The sequence below is a fragment of the Peromyscus leucopus genome, chromosome 14 (genome assembly GCF_004664715.2).
Source record: "Peromyscus leucopus breed LL Stock chromosome 14, UCI_PerLeu_2.1, whole genome shotgun sequence".
Taxonomy (NCBI): Eukaryota; Metazoa; Chordata; class Mammalia; order Rodentia; family Cricetidae; genus Peromyscus; species Peromyscus leucopus.
In genome coordinates, this window is record NC_051075.1 from 1,263,330 (window position 1) to 1,284,610 (window position 21,281).

General features: G+C 42.0%; 1 protein-coding gene across 5 annotated transcripts in view; it reads right to left on the bottom strand.

Moving 5' to 3' along the window:
- Pik3cg (phosphatidylinositol-4,5-bisphosphate 3-kinase catalytic subunit gamma) overlaps positions 1-21,281 on the bottom strand; it is a 34,199-nt gene that overhangs the window by 11,376 nt on the left and 1,542 nt on the right. For all 5 annotated transcript variants that reach the window (XM_028891749.2, XM_028891750.2, XM_028891752.2 and 2 more), the window contains exons 2-10: positions 18,171-20,177; positions 15,248-15,313; positions 14,916-15,141; positions 13,472-13,575; positions 11,047-11,193; positions 9,423-9,513; positions 8,193-8,323; positions 7,278-7,389; positions 5,648-5,805 (exon numbers count right to left, since the gene is read on the bottom strand). In XM_028891749.2, coding sequence (XP_028747582.1) covers positions 5,648-5,805; positions 7,278-7,389; positions 8,193-8,323; positions 9,423-9,513; positions 11,047-11,193; positions 13,472-13,575; positions 14,916-15,141; positions 15,248-15,313; positions 18,171-20,165 — 3,030 coding nt within the window. In that variant the 5' untranslated portion in view covers positions 20,166-20,177. The remainder of the gene's footprint in view (positions 1-5,647; positions 5,806-7,277; positions 7,390-8,192; positions 8,324-9,422; positions 9,514-11,046; positions 11,194-13,471; positions 13,576-14,915; positions 15,142-15,247; positions 15,314-18,170; positions 20,178-21,281) is intronic.

A 21,281-nucleotide genomic window follows, 5' to 3' on the forward strand; every position in this document is an offset into this window, starting at 1 on the left:
TCAGACATCCCGTGCAAAGGAAAGGAAGTCCAAGAAGGGTAAGAGATGACCACTCAGAAGTCCATCAGAGGGTAAGGTCTCCATGATGCCTGTGGCTGGGCTTGGGGAAGACAGTTGTGTCTCCAGAGAAGCAAAGCAAGAAGTCAGCCTTCCACTCCTAGAGCAGGTGCCTCTGGTGGAGATGCTGACGCAGAAACAGAACAACCCCGGAGCCAGTCAGCCTGACTCTTGCAGATAGGATTTCAGTCAAGAACCTCCAGGTTCTTAGCAACTTCCTGAGTCAGGCCATGTGCTTGCAGCTGTAGGCTGAAGGCCTGGTGCACTCTGATGTTGGGGCAAGATGGCAGGTAGGCGAAACAGGGTAGATCGGTAACACTAGCAAGAAAACTTCAGTGTCGATCCAAGTAACAAACTCTGGGCTTCCTGGGAAATGCTTCTTAACAGTGACATCTGGGGGAAAGTGCCTTTAGGGACACTCCTCAAACCATCTTCTCTGCACAAACGAGTGCTGTTTGGCTTTCCATATGACCAGCTTTATCTAACACATTTGCTCAGTGCCTGCAATGTGCAAAGACCATCTTCCTTTCTATAGGTCCGTCCATAGGAGATCAAGTTGCTCATGCTCCCAAGTGAACTTGTATTGAACATGTCCTATAGGAATGTATCCCATAGCCTGCTCTCTGATATAGATGGATGCTTTGCTTCACACACACACACACACACACACACACGCACGCACGCACGCACGCACGCACGCACGCATGCACACGCACGCACATGCACACGCACACACGCACACATGCACACACGCACACACGCACACACGCACGCACGCATGCACGCACACACATGCACACGCACGCACACACACGCACACGCACGCACACACGCACACATGCACACACGCGCACACACACACACACACGCACACACGCACACATGCACACACGCAGAGGAAGGCACACATATTCACAGGATCTTGGTAAATAGTCTAGATAGTTCAGGCTGACCTCAAACCTATTATTCTTCTGTCCTAACCAACCATGTCTATTTCTTATATTATGTTTTTGGGGTTGGGTTTTGGGTAGCCCTGGCTCTCCTGGAACTCAGTTTGTAGACCAGGCTGGCCTCAAACTCACTGAGATCCACCTGCTTCTGCTTCTGAAGTGCTGAGATTAAAGGTGTGCATCACCACCACCACCACCACCAGGCTCTTACATTAAGTTTTAAAGCAAATTCTAACTTACCCACAACCTTTGAAAAGATAAATATGAATGATGGGAAAACCTTGAAATGCTGGCAGTATTGTCTCTGGAAGATAGGATGAGGTTTAGATGTCTGATATTTAAAAGAAAATTGCTTTTAGGTGGCATGGTGGTGCATGCCTTTAGTCTAACACTTGGGAGACAGAGACAGACATATCTCTGCAAATTCGAGGACGGCCTGGTCTAACATAGTGAGACTTTGTCTCAAAAAAGCAAAAGAATAAACCTAAAGTTTTTTTTTGCTTTTACTTTTAATAAAAAATTACTGCTTAGAAAAAAGCTAATGCAATTCTTATTAAAATAAAGTAGGAATCCAAATTTCATTTGCCCTTGATTTAAATAAATTTGTGTGTTATATATGTTTATATTTATTCACTGAAATTTAAAATCTAGTGATACTGAGGCAGGATAGAGACAGAGAAAAAATTATGGGGACATGGGAACAAACAGGAACTTCTCAGCCCAGAATCTGATTAAATGACAAGCAAGAATTACAGCACAGCTAATATTTGCTGTGAATGGTGCTGACTTACAGGCAGTATTCTTTTCATACACAGACATTTTATGTTTAAAAAGCAAGGAGCCAGGCTGGAGACGCAGTGCACGGTGTTGGATTTAGCCTCGTTGCTGTACCAACATTTTCTGAAAATCTTAAATAAGACTGTTGACTTTGTTTACAACGAAGATGCCCTACTTTCCTGTATCCCATGATCTAGAGTTTAGATTCTAGACTTTATCCATTGTCTCATACAACTCAGGAGCCATCCTGTGACCTGAGGTCCATTAGCAATCTTAGAACACAACAGCTTTGAGAATAATCTATCATATACATATATATATATATACATACACACACATATATATATACATATATATACACACACATATATGTGCGTGTGTGCGCGCGCACACACACACACACACACACACACACACACACACACACACACACATATATGAAGACAATGAAGTCAGCTCTTAGAGAGGCCCAAACCTGTGCTCAGGGATATATCTTTCTCTACAGCACCTTTTTTTTCCTTAATGGCCATGCTTAAAATTTATATTAAAATATCTTTAATAAACTTCAACTCTGTTTCATACTTGCTTGTCCTCCAAGTATTTTCTACAGTGAAGCCAAAGATCTGCCTTTGTCTGAGTTGCAGCCCCTGAGAGATGCAAGGAGCGCTGGAGAGATGGTTAGCAGTGAAGGTGCTGGCCCTGCCAGCCTGGTGACCTGAGTCGGATCCCCAAACCCACGTAACGAGGGAGGATAGAGCTGATTCCCAGGAGTTGTCCTCTGAACTCCATACATGCTGTGGCAGGGACACACACAATAATAACAGAATAAAATGACATTTAAGGTCAACTCCTTAGGCTGATCCTCAGCACAGCACTGCACTTCTGTCCTTGCCACTGCTGTCAATATAAAACCGTCACCATGTGCTAAAACTGTTACCTTGTTTAAAAAATATCCACTCAGTCAAAGAGAGATGGAAACTGTTGTCATCAAAACACATTTAACCCCTGCCTGCGGGAGCTGCCCTGAAGACTGCAGATTTCCACAGATTCAAATGGTCAGCCTCAGTTTTGTGTCTTTGTCTAATCATAGCTTTTTCCTAATGCCCCACCCCCATCCCAGAAGTAACTGATGGATACGAGCCCAGGCTAGGCCTGCTAATTTGGACAGGGGAGATTGGGACAGGGCACAGGCATCCTCTTTGGTTCCCCATTGCTATCCCCAGTCCCATGGCCTCACATATTTGTGTTGTAGATAGAGAAGACTCACCTCACTCTTAACAAAAAGTGGGTCAGCTTTTCTCTACCCTGCCTAACAGGTTATTCATCATGTGGTCAAAACTAGCAAAGGGACTTTTAGTTCAAAATGCAAATGTGCACATTTCTTAGTTTGCCTAAACATAATAGCTTTCTTACACTAGACTTCGAGATATTGCTGAGAGAATTTATGGATGTAGTTCCTGGGATAGAAGAACTTTTCCAATAACAAGCATAAAATAAAGAAACACAAAACCCTGAATTATCAATATGAAAAAGAAAGAAAGAAAGAAGGAAAGAAGGAAAGAAAGGCAAAAGAAAATTTGCCCAAGTTCAGAGTTAAAGACAAAGCTTGGTTGCCCATCTTTGTCAAGACGGGGAATTTTGCATGTGGATGATTTCCTGCTTAGTGGTCAGCTTTTTCTTGCTATGAGTGAAGAGGGTGAATGGGGGATGGGGTGGTGAGAATAGGTAGAGGTGGGATTCTACTATCCCTTTTACCATAGCAAGCTACTTTGTCAAGTTTTATATATTGTCTGAGACTTCATTTAAAAGGCAGTTTCTTAGACATTTCCAAAGTCTGAAGATTTGCCTGATGTCTAAACCAATGTAATGGAGTCTCTGCTGTGGTCAGAACTAATCATTCTGTATATTTCATTGCATTAATGCTGAGCAGCTGACTCTGACATGGTCTCGCACCATTGCTACGTCCACAGTGCTCTAAAGCCATGTGGCTGGTGGTCTTGGTCTGTAACCTTCAGAACTGTGAGCTAAATAAAAGCTTTCTCTTCATGATACTAGCTAAATAAATAGTACCTAGAAAAATCATACATAGGCTATGTTCCTTCTTTACAGATGAAGAAAGCAAGGCTCTGAAAAGATGAGTAACTGTCATCCTGGGGAGCATACTCAAGTCTGCCTGATACAAAGGCCACCCTTTGATGCCTATGTTATGATTGTTATGTGGGTGACACTCACAGGTGTGTACAATGCTGGCTAGTCTTCTGAACACAGATGTGTATAGTACAGCACAATTCACAGAGATGTGCTTTGGGTGATACACACTATATGGATACCATGTGACTGAGGGGGTAGGGGTAAGTGGCTTAAGAAGCATGCTTTGGTCACAAAGGATGAAGAAATGTTCTTAGACCAAAGAGCACAGACTTGAGAAACTTCCCACCAGGTAGTGCATTGAGTAAATTTTGCTGGGAGGGTCAAGGAGCCTCTCCTGGCTTCCTCATTATAAAAATCTTTTCATCGCAAATTTTTTAAACTGAAAAACAATGGCAGGAAGGAACAATGAAAGCTAAAGGGGAGAGATGCTGAGATGTGGTAGAGTGACATGAATTCTGTGTGGGTCCATAAAGACATTATCAGCAACTGGACAAAGGGACAGACTCCAGGGAACATCACCCACTGGTAAAAGGAAGCGGCTGTGAGTCTATAGGAAGGAGGAGACCCTGTGACTAAGGCAAAATTCCATGCATTTGTTTAAAGCTCTGAGTTACTATTTGCTGTTGTCATGTCCTGTCCAAGCTAGGCAGATCACACTCTCAAGAGAGTATAATTGAGTGCTTTCTCTTCTTTAAATAGTGAAATTCTTCCACCCTGCCCCCTCAAATGTGTCCAGTTCCTGGAAACTGTTTGAAACCCAACTGACTATATGGAGAAAAGCACAAATCCACATTCCTAAAACCATCTAACCAGAGAGGGTGTATCCCATCATTATCAACCAGACAATCAGCCAGTATATCAAGACACCAGTTACAGATCAGCACATGTGAGCAGCTGTTCCCTTGCAGTTCAAGGCTCATGGCATCTTTTAAGAGTCATGCTGGACTCTAGGAAACCGCAGAAAAGCCTTGTCCCTGAGATGTGGAGTGCATCTCAAACCACGTTAACAGTACATTAAGGAAACTGGCTATGGCAGACCACCCAAGGCAAAGGGACTTCTCAAGTAATCACTCTTGGTTTCTGTTTTGTATACGTATTGTTATAAAATAGGTGTACTTACAACTTTTCTGAATTGTGATCATTCACAATTATTAAATGTGCATGTATAAAATTGTGTGTTTGAATCTGAACATTCTGAAGGAGACTCCTGTGGGGGCTTCTTTGCAGACAAGTGGAACCAGAACTCACTGAAGAACCTGAGGTCAAGCTGATGAGACTTCCAATGAAAAAGAGACTATCCTTCATACAAACAAAACCAGTATGTGCAACAAGAATTCCCTGTTGGTAATGTGATAAATGCACACACAGTAGCAAAAACCATGTGAAACTCGCACTTGTTTGTGAGCCCTGAACCATACTTGAAGTTTGACTCTTCTAGTCAAAACCTTGAGTAGCCCAATCTCCACGGCCGTCCTTTCTTGAAGCTGACCTCAGTACCAGGCCCACCCCAGTGCCGTCCCTTACGGGACAATTCTGCTTGCTGTTCGGGTTTGTGAGCAGGTCCCTGAAAGCATCACTTTTCGTGTACTTGGGGGGATGAACAGAGGTGAGGAGGAGGAAGTAGGGTGGTCACATCATAAGGGCAGGAAGAGGTGAGTTCTACAGTGCGTTTTGTGGGCATTGATAGTCGATTAGGAAGACGGGTAACACACCTGAAATTTCTGGAAGTGCGGGCTCGTCTTCTTCCCAGAGGTCCCCATCACAAACAAGAAGTCTGGGGTCAGGACAAATGGCACTCTCTCTTTATTGATGCCCAGGAAACTTTTGTAATTCCCAAGAATGTGTCCAAAGTCTATGTGAAATAGGTTTCCTTGAGAGAAGAAAACACCTGACATTATTACATGGCACAAGTGCTTATTAACATTTTGGTTTTTTGAAATAATTTTGCAGTTGCCTGAAAATGAACTATTTTGAATGAAAGCATTTTTATACTCTTTTATGAGCCTTTGATATTTTCAGTCTAACCAGGTGTGTGAAAGCAGCAGCCACAAGTATCCTTTGATAGGCTTGTTCTTTAGATGATACCAAGTGTCATTAAAAATACTTTTCTCCAAAGTATTCTTAGGCAGATAAATCAAACTCTCGCTAATATATGAGTATCATGTTTAAGAGATGCCATGTCCTTCATGTTACTGACAGACTGATACTGTATTTCATCCAGCAGGAGGGGTGTTAGCTTCTTACTCTTAAGTAGTGCTATAGAAAAGTCATTTTGAATTTCTTTTGGGTCAGTTTCTATCACTATTACCATCATTATCAGCAAGGCCACATTAGTTTTTATTTATTTGGTCTTTTATCACTTCATTAATTCACAAATGTACTATTCTTTTGTGTTAACCCTGTTCTTGCAAAGAATAAATAATTCACTCCAACCTCTGGTGCTTTTTCTAAACTCTACTCTTAAAAAATTTTCTGTGAGTCTATGTAGTCCAGGCTAGCTTTGAACTTGCAATCCTCTCCTTCAGTTTCCAGAGTGTTGAACTTACAGGCATTGGCCACCATACCTGGAAGAGTATAAAAATGTGTTGAAATTCCATATATGAACATCTCATGCTTTGGTGGCCATTACTAGCTACTCTCTTTTTTTTTTGTTGTTGTTGTTGTTTTTTTTGAGACAGGGTTTCTCTGTGTAGCTTTGCGCCTTTCCTGGAACTCACTTGGTAGCCCAGGCTGGCCTCAAACTCACAAAGATCCACCTGCCTCTGCCTCCCGAGTGCTGGGATTAAAGGCGTGCGCTGTCACCACCGCCTGGTACTAGTCACTCTCAAAGTGGCATGAACCAGAAAGGCTCAGAGAGTTAGGGACTCGGATATTTTAGCTGGAGGATATCTCATATGTTTTATTATTTGTTCTAGTTGCTTTTTACATTTGACATTGTTGATCCTTCCTATCATTACCAGCTTCCAAGATACACTTCCCACACTCTCTTTCTACCTCCCACTGGAACTCTCTCTCTCTCTCTCTCTCTCTCTCTCTCTCTCTCTCTCTCTCTCTCTCTCTCTCTCTCATTTCCTGCCCCTTCTTCCCTCTCCCAGTGTCCCTATTCACAATGACTTCTAGACCTGGACTCCAGCTTAGACTCTTACTCTGTGCCAGGGGGTGGGGTGGAGGGGAGATGATGTTTAATGGGGACAAGTGCTTCAGATGGACGGCAGTGACGGCTGCAGAGTTATGTGCCTGTGTTTAACGTCACTGAACACTTGGGAACAATTAAAACAGGATATTTTATGTTATGTATATTTGACTACAATAGAGATTTCATTTTGCAGTGGGCAAACTCACCTGTCTCTGAGATCATAATGTTGTCATTGTGTCTGTCACCTATCCCAAGAACGAACGTCGCCACACAGTAGCCGGCACAGGAGTAAACAAACCTTTCCACTGCTGCCTGAAACTGATGAGAAGCACAGGAATGTCAGTGCTTCCCAGCTGCAGAGAGCAGCGGAGGCCATCACTATGCCTTCCAGAACCACTTCAGACAGCAAGTAAGTTGAGTCCAGTCTCACTAGTTTCATATCAAGGAAGTGCCAACTGTCATATTGTTCTGCTTGTATTATCAATGAAGAGTCATCCAAACACCATGGCATGAGGGAGACCCAAGAAGCAAAAGGCCACAGTGATTTATTCAAAGTTCCCATCCTCTCCTTGCCTACAACTGGACAGAACTCAGAAATTTCTGCAATTATGCTTTTCTTGTAATCACTTAAGTGGATGGTTTCACAAGTCTTCATGTATAACAGATTAATAAGGCTACTAATTATATCCTCCCACCAAAGGCTGCTGGCCATGCACATGTGAAGAGCTATTCTGTGCAGTAGAACTTTAAACAGCGCCCAGACAGACCAACCAACCAGTTTGTGAAGGATCCAGCAAATGCTCTTCAGCAAGATGGACATTTTCAACATCCGTAATTTACCATTTAAAGGATCCACGGTAGTAAATTGCAAGTTATTTTGTTTGGTATGAAAGAATGTATATAACTAAATCTTTGTGTTGAACAACAAAAATAGCCATAAAAGTGCTAGCAGACTATTTCACAGAAACAAATTCTATGCAAAGCCTGACTGGTAATTCATACTGAAGCAAATGTTTCCCAGGTCTAGAGCCAGGCACTCTGTCTCTCAGATAAGTTGTGTCATGGGGGAAAACCCTTGAAACCACCACTGCTGGGGAGGGGAGGGCAGAGCAGGAACTCACCTTCTCTTCAATAGGGCATTTTTCTTTGAGCCAGTGACTCAGGACTTCATCTTTGAATGCCCCTGTGTTACCCACTGTGCTTTGCTGGATTTGGGCGATTGTTGTGGCATCCTTCACGATCTCAATCATTCCTATGTGAAGAGTCACAGAGTTCAATGGAGGCTGATGATGCTAAGTCTTGGCTGAGTAGAGTAGAGGTTTTTTCTTTTATTTGATGCTTTTTTAGGCCCAAGGCCTGTTTTCAAGGTCTGAGTTATTTTGTTGTTTGTTTGTTTGCTTTTAGGAAAGGTAATAACAGGCAATGACTACAGAATTTGACTGGAATACTCTCTCAATATCCCTGAATAAGGAGAGAAAAGGGCTGCTTTTGAGGAGTAACAAATAAAGATATTTACTTATGAAGGTCAAGCTTAGCCTTCTTGCTTGGTGGTTGGCACCTTTCCCTTTTTAGGTAACATGGCCAAATGTTTTGTGCAGTTCTCATATCAGAACCTTGAATAAAAATAAGTGTGATTGAAACTAAAATGTTAAATGTCTATAAAAGTACCTGAGTGGAGTGTGTAATAGCTTCAGTAATGTGAATTCTAGAATTTCAAAAGAAGTGACAGTTCTTTCTGTCTAATTTTAAATGTTATTTTCGAGAGAAAAGCTTAATGTTCAATGAAATGAGCTGTGATGGAGAGGAGTTAGGGAAGGGAGCAAGTTCTTGGGACAATCATTCCCAGGTGTGGTCACAGACCTGAGTCAGGCATCCACGTATTCAACATGTTGCAGTAAACAGTGAACTTCAACAATTGAGCCAAGTCAACGTGCAAACTGTCCCTCAGAATTAGGGGAACAGGAAAGCAACTTTCTGCTGTGGGATGTTCTGTATGTCCTGTGGGAGCCTGTTCTCGGGTTCCTCGTGGCTTTACCTAGAAGGTCCGCATAGAGGATGACTAGGACCATGGGCCTGAGACAACTTTCTGTGACTTTGAAATGCTTGTCTTTGCAAATTCAAAAGACTCTACAGATTTATTTAAAACTAAGTACACCTTTGAAAAGATTAAATAATTATTTCTTTTGTTTTCTTTTAAAAATCTTTCTTGGACAGAAAACAAAAACAAATGAACTGAGAGTCACTTTCAGCAGCCTGGGGACATTGTCACCTTTTGATTTTAACTGTAACTTCCAACCTATGGAATTCTTTCACTGAGAGTGGTGTGCTCATTGCCTGATGTAACTACATACCTATTTTATCACCAGTTGAGATGCAACCATATGGCAGAAGGCACAAGTCCAGAGATTCAGTCTCCCAAATGGACTCCATGATGCGTAGAATCTGGGAGCCAAAACACAGACATTTCTACTATACATAGATGTTGGCCAGTGCATTTTTCTTCTCTCTTAAAAAGTCAGGAATCTTGTCCGGTTACATACAGTATATGAGCAAATGTAAAATACATAGTAACAACTCAACTTTTATTGATGAGCCTGATACTCAAAAATTCCTGCCATTGCAAATCTGTTAATTTCAGCTGCTGGGGTATATGTTGAAGAAAGAGATAAGGCGTTTTTATTTGGGGTAGGGTTTTTTTTTTTTCCATGTTTCACTATCTATTTTATCAAACATTCCACTTTGTTATATATGTTTCCCCACAACAACGGTAATGTCCTTTTACATGTTTTCTATTCTGATATCCACAAGACCCATGCTACCACCAAGGCAGTTAACTCAGTAATGGTGGTATTAATACCAAATATTAGTCGGTTTCTCTTTTATGTGTGATTCTTGTATTAACCTTATATTGGGAATATAATTATTGTTTCCATTCAGAGGGCAAAGGAACAAAAGCTTAGAGAGTTGTAAATAGTGAGCTTCAACAATCGAGCCAAGTCAAAGTACATACTGCCCTTCAGAATTAGAGGAACAGGAAAGCAACTTTCTGTGACTTTGAAATGCTTGTCTTTGCAAATTCAAGAGACTCTACAGATTCATTTAAAACTAAGTTCACCTTTAAAAAGATTAAATAATTATTTCTTTCATTTTCTTTTTAAAAATCTTTCTTGGACAGAAAACAAAAACAAAAACAAGACAACAACAATAAAACAAACTATTCTTGAAAAGAAAGCTGAATACTATATTAGAAAAAAAACGAAACAGAATCTTAAGGAAAACTGAAAATATCATTTTTTAAATGGCCTGCCTTTAACTTAGTATGCTTTGTCTATCCTAAGCAAATCATATTAGGTTTTAGAAATTTTTACTTCTTCCATGATGAGGCACTAGAAGCTGGAGAGCACAGCCTTATAGACTTGTGAAGCTAAAGTCTGCACAGAAATGTTTAAACACAAGGTCTAAAAATGATGGGTGTTGATACCTTCACCATTCACATTCTGTGCTCATCATCCATCTGTGTGATCACTCCATCACCTATCTGCTCATCATTTTCTCCTTTGTATAAGTCATTCTTGAGCTGTGTATGAGTACCGAAAGGGATGTATTTAAGGAGTATGCCTACTGGTGGGTTGGTATGTCTGTAAAGGAATAAGCCGGGTACTGCCAACAAGTCATCCCATAACATCCCACCATGTACAGAATGGAGTGTTTAAAGAGCCTAGGTGAGGCAAGTGTATCTGGCTACTAGGGAATGTTGAATACACATCTTTGAAAGGATGACGAGAGCTATGATGCTCTTTCAATGGTATGTCTAATGATCCAAAGCTACATTCACCAAGTAAAACTTCTCTATTAAGTACCATTTGACTGTTTATCATATGGGGAAGAAAACAGAAAGGAAGGCATGTTTCAGACAAATACAGAATTCTTTCTTCAAATAATTGCAAAACACCCAGTTCCTTCACATCAGCCTACCTGTAAGATCAACATGTCTTGTCGAAGGTCATCACCATGTTTAAAGATGATTCCAATGGTTTCATTGGATAGGACTGTAGGATCAGCACATTTAAATTCAAGCCACAGGGGCTTTTTCTTAGAAGCCATCACTTTACATTTTTCGATCTGCAAGGACGTGGTTATAATGTCACATACAATGAATACACACTGGGGAGGCACTGGTTCTTTTGCAAAGCATTTCTGTACACAGGGCAAAATCCTGGTTGGAAAATGATTTTCAATATTTGGATAAAAATTCAGAAGGTATCCTCATCTAAACAGAAAATGCTATTTATATGTGAGAAAATTCACAATCCTTCGAACAATGGTTATCAGACTGTACCCAAGAAACTCTAAGGGTATGTGGAAAGCCCATGGGTGCAGCAGGTACCACCTTCCCCCTACCCCGACAGGACATTAGTACTCCCACACTGCCGTTAGCTCAGAGCACTTATGTTAGTATCTGATTCTGCATTCCCTTCCTGAGATTTAATTTGAAAAAGGACTTGTAGAGCTACCACAGTGTCTGAAATATTATCACTCAAGAGTCAGACATAGGTTAAACTTAACTCAGATTTAACACGAATACATGGAAAATCTGGCACTTGGACACAGGACTTCTATCCTCTTCCTTCCCATCCCCATATCTAAACAAGCAGTCATAAAACCAAACCCAGATCTTTTCTGGGTTTTAGCCAAAAGTGAATGCACCACGAGTCAAAAATACAATGTAGAGGGCTGGAGAGATGGCTCAGCAGTTAAGAACACTACTCTTGCAGAGGACCTAGGATTGGTTCCCAGCACCCACACAGGACAGCTCACAACAGCCTATAATTCCAATTCCAGGGGATCCACCATTCTCTCCTGGTCTCCACAGGCACTGCATGTACATGGCAGGCAGGCAAAATACTCAAACACATAAAATAAAAAGAAAGAAATAAAAAATGATGTCTTTTTTTTTTTTTTTAAAAAAAAGCAAACAGTTGGAAAGCTGTATTAATATATCATAATTTCTACTGATATCTAAACAGTGACAGTGGATTGTATGTGCTTTTGCTATGAGGCCACTTACTAGTAACTGTTTATAAATTTAGAGATGTGAAAGAGGTGTTTCTCCTTCTTTTCATGAGGTTTAACTGCTACAAGCATTTCTGTCCTGTAAGCAACCAGAGCAGGAACAATACATGGACAACCCTTGTCAGACATTAAGTGGCAGGCAATGGAACTCCGTGGCCCCAAGCAAAGAAGGCAGATGACTGTACCCTTGCAGTTGCCCCAGCTTACTGTTGGGGGCTGTTTCTTGGTTAAAGGATAGGGAAAAGGCACCCTGCTGAGCGTATGGCCTTACCACAGTCTAGAGTATAGTAACTGAAGTCTCAAAGAGAGGACAGAAGAGGATGACAGAAAACAATAATAGTGGAACAATTTCCAAGTGTGATAGAACAGATGCCCACAAGTCCAAGGAGCAACATCGACTGGCACTTAATACAAGAAACCTGTGCCAACACACATCATAATCAAACCACTGAAAACATGGGGGAAAGGATGTATTATAAACAGAACATCAAAGACAAAGTCAGAGTATTCTCATCAGGACATAGGCAAGCCAGAAGAAAATGGTATGGCAAGAGAAAAATGGTAAGTTAGGTTTCTCTGTCTAGTGAAAATATTGCTCAAAAAATAAAGTGCTCAAAAAATAACATTTTCAGCTAAGTTGGTTCTGAAAAAATGTATTGTCAACAGCTTGTAGGATAAATTGCTAAAGATCCAAGAAAAGAGGAATTGAGAGAGTATCTAATATAATAATATGTGGGTAAATGTTTAAAATGGCTTAAACTATTTAGCTATACATATATTTTGTTTAAAGCAAAAATAATATATTATGAGATTTACAATACATGCAGAAAAGGTGGATTAGTGGAGATATACTGCTGTAAGATTCTTATAAGCATGCAAAGTGTTTTGTTACTACAGTGTGTGGTACTGACATTCATGGACACTTAGATCAATAGAAGAGATCAGAGAGTGAGGCACAGGCCCACCTACAATATGGTCAGCTGATACTGACTTGAAGGATTTCTGTAACATTTTTAGAATGTTGAGTATCTTGATTTTGCTGATGATTGTACAGAAGCACTATGTGTGAAAACTCACTGAATTCACACTACAGACAACTGTTTATGTGAAGAATATACCAATAAGCTGATTGTTACAATAGAAGGGGAATTACTAAATATCGGGGCATTGGGTGCTAGTGATTAGAGAAGGGCTTGCCAGAAGTTCATCCAGGGGTGCTCTAGCTTCCTGTGTCTTCAGAAGATCCATTGTGAAGGCCTTGACTCTAGAAAGCATGCTAGACACTGGTAAGACATAAGTGACACACAGAGATATCGCTGATACCTACCACCAGGGTACCTGCTTTCAGTCCAGGGTCATAGGGGACTCTAAAGCTCTTGGGGAGACTGGAATTCTGCAGGGTTTCAAGCTTTTGCTTAAGCTGTGAAATAACTGCAATTGTCAAAAGCATACAGGAGTTAAGTGAGCACAAGACATCAGTCCCATCCACTATCTCAGTGTAACCTGAGGTCTCATTTCCTTAGTATTCTGTGCACTTGTTTGGAAAGTAGTAGTAGGAAAGGGCTAGAAGTGGAGCTCTGCCTTTAGGGACCAAGTAATCCAGGATTACTGTGATCAACTTAACTGGAAATGTCCCTTCACAAGCAGAAGTTATATGTGAACACAAGTGGGAAAACTTCCACCACCACAGCAGAGGAGGATGTCCTGAGCGTGAGTCTAAGGCACTAACGTTGCCCTTATCTTTCCAGCCTGAGACTTTCAATGACCATCTGGTTTTCAGAGTAGATGTTTGAACACTATTAAATAGAGTTGGGTTAGAGTTCTGTAAATTCTTCTTAAAAGAAGAAACTAGGTTATATACCAAAGATGTGGCAACCTCAAAATTCTCAAGGCAAAACCACAGTACAGACTGGATAAGGAAGAGTCCAGTCCAAATGTGAGATTGTTGTTACTTCCATTAGTAGTTTTAGATGATAGCATGATCAGTGTACTAGGAAACAATCAAAAGGGAAGGTTAGAAATTTAAAATATTCAAAAGCTTAAATCAATGGGCAGGGATGTTAGTGTCTATTTTAAGTTAGTATCTATTTTAAGCTATAATACTAGCTTATTAAGTGAGTAAATGATATTTTCTAGGTTCAAACTTCATATAGTTTATCATGCCAGAAAGATGTGTCAATGCAATGATGGCAATTTAATGTGGTATCAATCAAAACCTTACAGGAGTGATTAATTTTTCTGGAGCAGAGACAGGATATTGAACATAGCTACAGAGAGGAGGTGTGTGTGTGTGTGTGTGTGTGTGTGTGTGTGTGTGTGTGAAGGTGACATACATTTACATATATATATATTACTCTGAGATATAAACATATGTATGTGATAAAATTTTAAAATCAACCTAATCTCTCAATATTCTGAAAATTTTAAATCAGCATGAATGTATTCAAAAATGGGGAAAGGAGAGGATTTGGAAATAACTTTTCACATGTGAAATTGTTTTTGAAAATTAAATCTTCCAACCACACATGGTTCTTCAATTTCTCCAAATTTCATATGTATAACTTCATTTTTAAGAAGATATGAATTTATGATCTTAAAACATTACATCTTGTAGAAGGAGAACTTTAAATCTGCTTACTCCATGCAGACAAGAGACCAAAAAAAGTGTTTTCCTGGCCACTGTTAGCAAAATACAACTTGAATTCCAGAAAGAAGAATCATAGCAATCATGGCACTTTAGAAAGAGAACTGAGAAAATGCAGCCACTGTACCTTGGGAACTGACGTCATACTTCTCAGCAGAGAGTGATTTGATGTCAATGGTGACTTTTTGTAACATCTCGATCACTTGGACCTGCTGTGTGAAGTCCTGCAGCATGGCCATGCCACAGCCCCTCAGATACGCTTCCAGGATCACAGCGAACCTCTGCTGATAGTGTCTGGACTGGGCTATCTCACTTCTTAGGAACCAGAACAAGAAGTGACCGATTCTTTTGTTCTGAGATGGGTACAAGATGGTTGAGATCATGACTAATGCTGTAGACTTACCAGGCAATTCCTGGTAGCCTAAATTGTCATGCTGCTATCAAAGTGGAAATACTTACTCTCAAGCCACGCTTCAGCAGGAATCTGGCCAGAGCACTGTCATGATATGGTTCAAATTTCACAGCCTAAAGGAAGAGCACATTGGCATTTGAAGGATTATACTCTATGTTGGTCAGTCAGGAGAAAGGAGATGGAGAAAAAGCATGGTTCTGTGTGAATGGGTGATAAGAATCTCCCTAGCCACTCATGTCCAGTCCCCTGTTTAGTGGACACTGGGGATACGAGTGGGAGCACTTGCTCAGCATCCTAGAATAGAAGAGGACTGAGTGGGCTGAAGGACTCCTGCTGCTCAGTACTGTGGTCAAGGTAATACCAGAGCTGAAGTTGCAAAGGCTTTTGTTCTGAGTCAGAACAAATTGAGTTATTGGAAGGGGAGAAGTAGACAGGGCTACAATAATGATCTGGAGCGGAAGTAAGGGAGCTGGTTACAGAGCAAATGGACAGAGGCAGTGCAGGCTAAATGTGAAGGTCCTAGAGCCCTGGACTCTCCCTTTTGGGCAAATCCCCCTTCTTACTGTAGGAAAAGGCAGCCCATGCCCTGCTGCACTGCAGTACAGAGCTTGTGCCAAGTATCCCTGACTTGTCTCTGCTCCCTCAGGCAGAGCTTGATTTTCTCTGTTTTCACAGTGTTGGTTCTGGGTTGGATATTCACAAGGGAAATGACAGCTCTATTATTGAAGAAAAAACAATAAAATGGGAAAAGTAAACTAAATCTTTGTGGGTACCTGCTTATTTTTCATGTTTTATTTTTCAATAAGCTTGAAATAGTTAATAGTTTTAAAAGAAAAAAAACATTATTTAATTACCAATGCATATATTAAGCTAGAAGGTAGGTAGTGTATATAAGTCTAAAATAACTATCTTAGAATAGTTCCTTTATGAATAGGAACAGTCATTCTTTCCCCACAAAGAACAGAAGACATTCCCACCCTAGCATGCATTTTGGAGTCTGAAGTCTTCTTGGTATGTTCACAGTTCTCACTCCTGGTTCCAAGTTTGATCTGATCAATACTGATCTTATGTTTCAATCTTAGTCCCCCTTTCAAAAGTGCTTCTCTTGGGTGTGGTCAAGTAGGTGTCATAGAAGCTGCATTTAAGCTGAGTTCTGAGAATGTGGTTTCTCAGTCAAATGAACTCATTTTAAATGTGTTTTAAGTTTCTAACCCCGGAGCTGGTCGTTCTTCGTGTTTCACTTCTATAACAATGATGCAAATCGCAACCAGGAGACCATTTTAACCAACAGTGAGTCATTTAGTTGGAGCTGAAATGTTTCAAATCGCTGCACAAATGAACACTACTCTTCAAATTTAAGCCCACACATCCAATATTAATAAGACTGACCTCTTTCACCCAAAATATTTCCAAGAAAAATGTTATTCATGTTTGAATCCTGCAAAGTATACTTTAGAAAATGACAATGAAAAATTGTCAGATCAAGTATTCCCTATTCAGAACTTTCCCTAGATACATTAATCAAAATTCAGTGTCACCTGACCCCGTTTACTCTAATACTCTCTGGTTTTCCCAGAGCCCTTGTCATAATTTGTTATTAAACAGTGTGTGTATGTGTGTGTGTGTGTGTGTGTGTGTGTGTGTGTGTGTGTGTACTACAGCAAACCTGGAGGATTTGTCTTCTTACTGACAAATCCTTAGTTCTTTAACAACCCAGCTAAACCTCAGGCATATCGCTGACCCTACAGGACCATAGGGAGCATCATGGGAACTGAGTGAAACATAGTCCCATGTCTGTTTAAAGAGGGCAGCTGTCAAGATTCTGCCCAGCACAACCATTTAGCAAAATAACAATAGCAAGTTCTACCCTAGGAACTATGACTTCCCCATCCATAGACTTTTGACCAGGATTACAGTACCAAGCATGACATTTCTTCCTGTGGAGCAGGCCTCAAAGTCATCATGAACTCATAGTAACCGTGGTTACCTGCATACAGTCTGCACATGATCAAATCAGCCAAAGTTCTGTCATATATAGGGTAGAGGATCTCTAGACCCACCTCTCAATGAGGAGCTATTGGTAGTTGCCAGGAGAAGAAAAGTAATGCTTTCTGGAAGATGTGGCTCCAGGGGATGGCCCCACACCCATGCATATATGGACAGTGATAATTTGACTTATCAGTTATTAGAAAAATGGGCATGAACTTAAGAGGGAGATATATTAATAAAGATAGGAAGTTAATTTGAAGGGGAACCAGGGGGTATATACTATCATATTTCATTATATAACTGTATAACATTTTCAAGAATAAAGAAAATCTTTTAAGAGATTCTACCCAGATATGTTGTTCTATGAACTGTAATAAACATGGGCAGAGATTAAAATTTTTCTAACCTGCATTATCTTGCCACTATATTGATGCAGGGTATTTGGTAGATGTGAAAATGATAAAGCCTGGGGCTAGTGAGACCTCCAATTCTAGTTCGTTTATTTTTAAAATATGTGGTCTTGAATACATAACTTAGTCTCCTGGTATCTCGATTTCCATATGTATAAAATGCAAATCCAAATTCTAATTTGACCACCATCATAGTTATTGGTGGAATCAAATGACACAGTAAACAAAAAAAAATGTAAATCACTTGGAGCCTTGGCACAAGGAAGCTTGCGACCAGTTCAGTTCATCCTTAAAATGATTGATGAGGACAGTGTGATTCCCACTGGGGCAATTCTCCTAAAATGTGAAGGACAGCACTGATGTCTTTCAAATGCTTGCTGGCAAACCCTCAAAGACACTAAAAAAAATGTCAATGGGAGCATTTACTGCTTTTGACGTGGCTTCATCAGCTCTGGTCTGACTGATTATGAAGCTGAACCAAGAATATGGGATGACTACTGAAGGGGGTTCCTGTACACATGCAAATAAGTTCTCTGAGACAGCAGTTCCTGCTGACACCTCCAGTGCCTACCTGCACCAGCTGGAGAAGGTAATGTAAAACATCATCATCCTCCAGGCTCTCCAGTTTCTGAACTGCAATGGCTCTTACGTTTTCATCTGAAAAATTGCAGTCCAGGAGCTGCATGGTTAAGCCAACGTCCAAAGCACTTTGATCCCAGACCTCCCTTCTGGATAACAGCTGGTATGTTTTGGCCACAATTTCTTGCTGTCCCCATTTCACTGAACTGAATAGTTTAGGGTATGCCTTCGGATGCTTCAGGCTTTCATATCTAAAATGCCAGAGCAATTCTTTGTCCTCTGCTGTGAGGGGGTTAAGTGGATCTGTGGCTATGATCGCCTCTAGTTGCTTGCGAAGCTGATTGGGCATTTCAGCTCGGACCCTATCTCCTTCTGGGTCAGGGGTGGGCTGATGCTTAGGCAGGGCTATGGGGTGACAGTAGTTGTCCAGCAGAATGGAGATGGACATTGAGTTCTCCTTGTCAGGATTGGTTGCAGAAGTGAGTTTGTCAGCATTGAAACTGCCTTGTTCTTCCGCCTTCCCAGATATCTGCCACATGTGGAGCACATAGTCCCCATGGCGGAGCAGGAACCGGTGGTCTATTAACAGTAAGTTCACGTAATAGAGAAGCTGGGCTTTGCCCTTGGCCTCGGAGCCTGGCGTCTCAGCAGAAGCCTTGCTGGACAGTGCTGGTGTTTTGCAGCAGTAGATCTGCAGGTTCAACAGGGCCCCTTTGGGCAAGTCTTTGATTTTGATGCCAAATTCCAACCACACATTCCAGAGCACCTCTTCCGCGAAGGGCTTAGGGCTGGTTCTCCTTTGGCAAAGGACTTGTTGTCCGTGCTGGATGTTTGCTTCCACAAAAACAGTGAGGTCGGTGTTCCGGGGCAGGACAGGGATGTCAATGCCTCTGATCTTGACCCTGAACTTCCGGTCACAGTCCCACAAAGACACTGTGAACACACTCTCATGGTCCTTGCCATGGATGGTCAGCTGCTCATGGTAGCCGGTGACTCCAGTGCAGTCATCCACCAGTGGCCATTCTTCCTTCCTCACCTCGTCTAGGGCTGGGTCTGGAGGCGTGTCGAGCACCAGGTGTATTTCGTCTCCATTCTTGAGGCACTGCCTCACCCACTGGAAGTTTTTGAGAGGCGTTTCACCCACCAGGTACTCATCGCGGCCACAGACCCGCAACACAAAATCCTGCTCACTTAGACTTTCTGGGATGTTCATTAGGGACTTCTTCTTGGCCATCTTGGTGAAGAAGCTCTGGAGGATGGTGCCAGGAGTATCATCTGCGGAGACCTTGATTGTTTGACTGGTGGTGCTGCGGTGGATGACGATGAAGATGCAATTGTTGGCAATCTTTTTTGACAGGTAGTCTGGAAGAGGTTTGGACGTCACCCAAGGGTGCATAGCATAGAGTTTGGCATCACGGTCAGCCACCTCTGCCATGCGAGGTGTGACCAGACGGCGGCGAGTGAACTCTAGCTCATCATCGTGCACGTTGCTAATGTCAGTGACATCATAGCCAATTAGGGAGGTGAGCTGCTTCTGGAAAGCTAGGGTCTCCTCAGAAGGTGCGTGTCGCTGTACCACATGGATCTGACCGGGGCTCTTGTGCATCATCTTCCAGTAGCGCAGGCAGTCTAGGGTCTGCACCACCTGGTACCTGTCGTAGATCTCATACCACTGTCCCTTCTTCTGGTAGAGCAGGAGGAAGTGGTCTGGGCCCAGCCGGTGGTAGAATTCCGCAGCCACACTGGTCTCCAGCGCGCGCAGCCACACCTGGGCTTTCATCTGCTCCACGTTGCCGTGACCAGCCACGTGCAGCAGCGCTGTTTCTGGAGTCTTGCTGATGCGCTGGCTGGTGGGCAGTACGAACTCAATGGGGATGAGCTCCATGGAGGACAGGCTGCCTACTGCGCTGCGCGGCTTCATTCTCCGGCGCCGGCGGAGGTTGTCCTCTCTTAGAACCACCGGCTGTTCATAGTTCTCTAGCTCCATGCCCTAAGCAACCTGGGAGTGGAGAAACAGCTTTGTCAGGAGACAGACTGTAGATTGCTGTACAAAGGCTGAGAAAAGGTGGAGTGGGTTGATATGAGCACCAGGCCTAGAGGACCAAGGAAGCCAGCGGCAGCGCTGCCTTTAAAGGCGTGGTTCTAGGTCAGCCACTTACTGTCTAGGTGATGTGGCCTACTTAATCTCCGAGCCTGTTCCTTATCTGTTAATTTGGTTACTTACACCTAGGGCGTGGAGGCAAAAGTTAAATAAGGTAGTGTACTTTTTTTGATTGGGTGATGCATACATGTGGGCACATTTTCTCTAGGTTTTGTGTGTGTGTACGCGCGTACGCGCGTACGTGCGCACATGTGTGTGTGTGTGTGTGTGTGTGTGTGTGTGTGATGTTTTAATTAGAAATTCAAAAAGTGCTATGGGACTATGGAAATGGCTCAGTGGATAAAAGCGCTTGCTGTACAAACATGAGGTCCTCAGTTTACATCCTACCAACCACATAAGCCCCCATGGGCCAGTCACCCCAAGCGTCTGTCTGTCTGCTGTCTGTCTGTCTGCCTGTCTGTGTGTATGTGTATGTGTGTTGGAAGGGAGGAGAGCAGAGATGGGAGAAATCACTGGGGCTTGTTGGTCATCAGCTTAGCTCCAGGTTCAGTGAGACCCTGTCTGAAAGGAAGAAGGTTCTGCATGCCTTCTCTGGCCTCTGCAGCTGTAGCCACACACACGTATGGTCACATTGTACACATAGACCATATTCACACACATGTGCGCAAAAACATGCAAAACACCTAGTATCTGACATGTACTGGCTCAAAATGGTAACTAAGTATCCTGAACACATAAACACATAAAGCAATAGAGTCAAGGATGAAGTCCTGGTTTCTAAGGTGTAGAGTGAGGCACTGAACATCACTTTGAAAACAAGCCAAGGTATTTCCTTTTTCAGTCTCACACTTCTCTAACTCAGACACCTAATCTTGCTTCATCTTCTCTATTTTCAAACTGTCTGAACCAAGAATCTTCTCCCTAGTCAACTTCCTCTCTTTTTTTTCCTTTTCATTTTTTCTTTCTATTTAAGAAAGCCAGTCATTTCATTCATAAAACTCA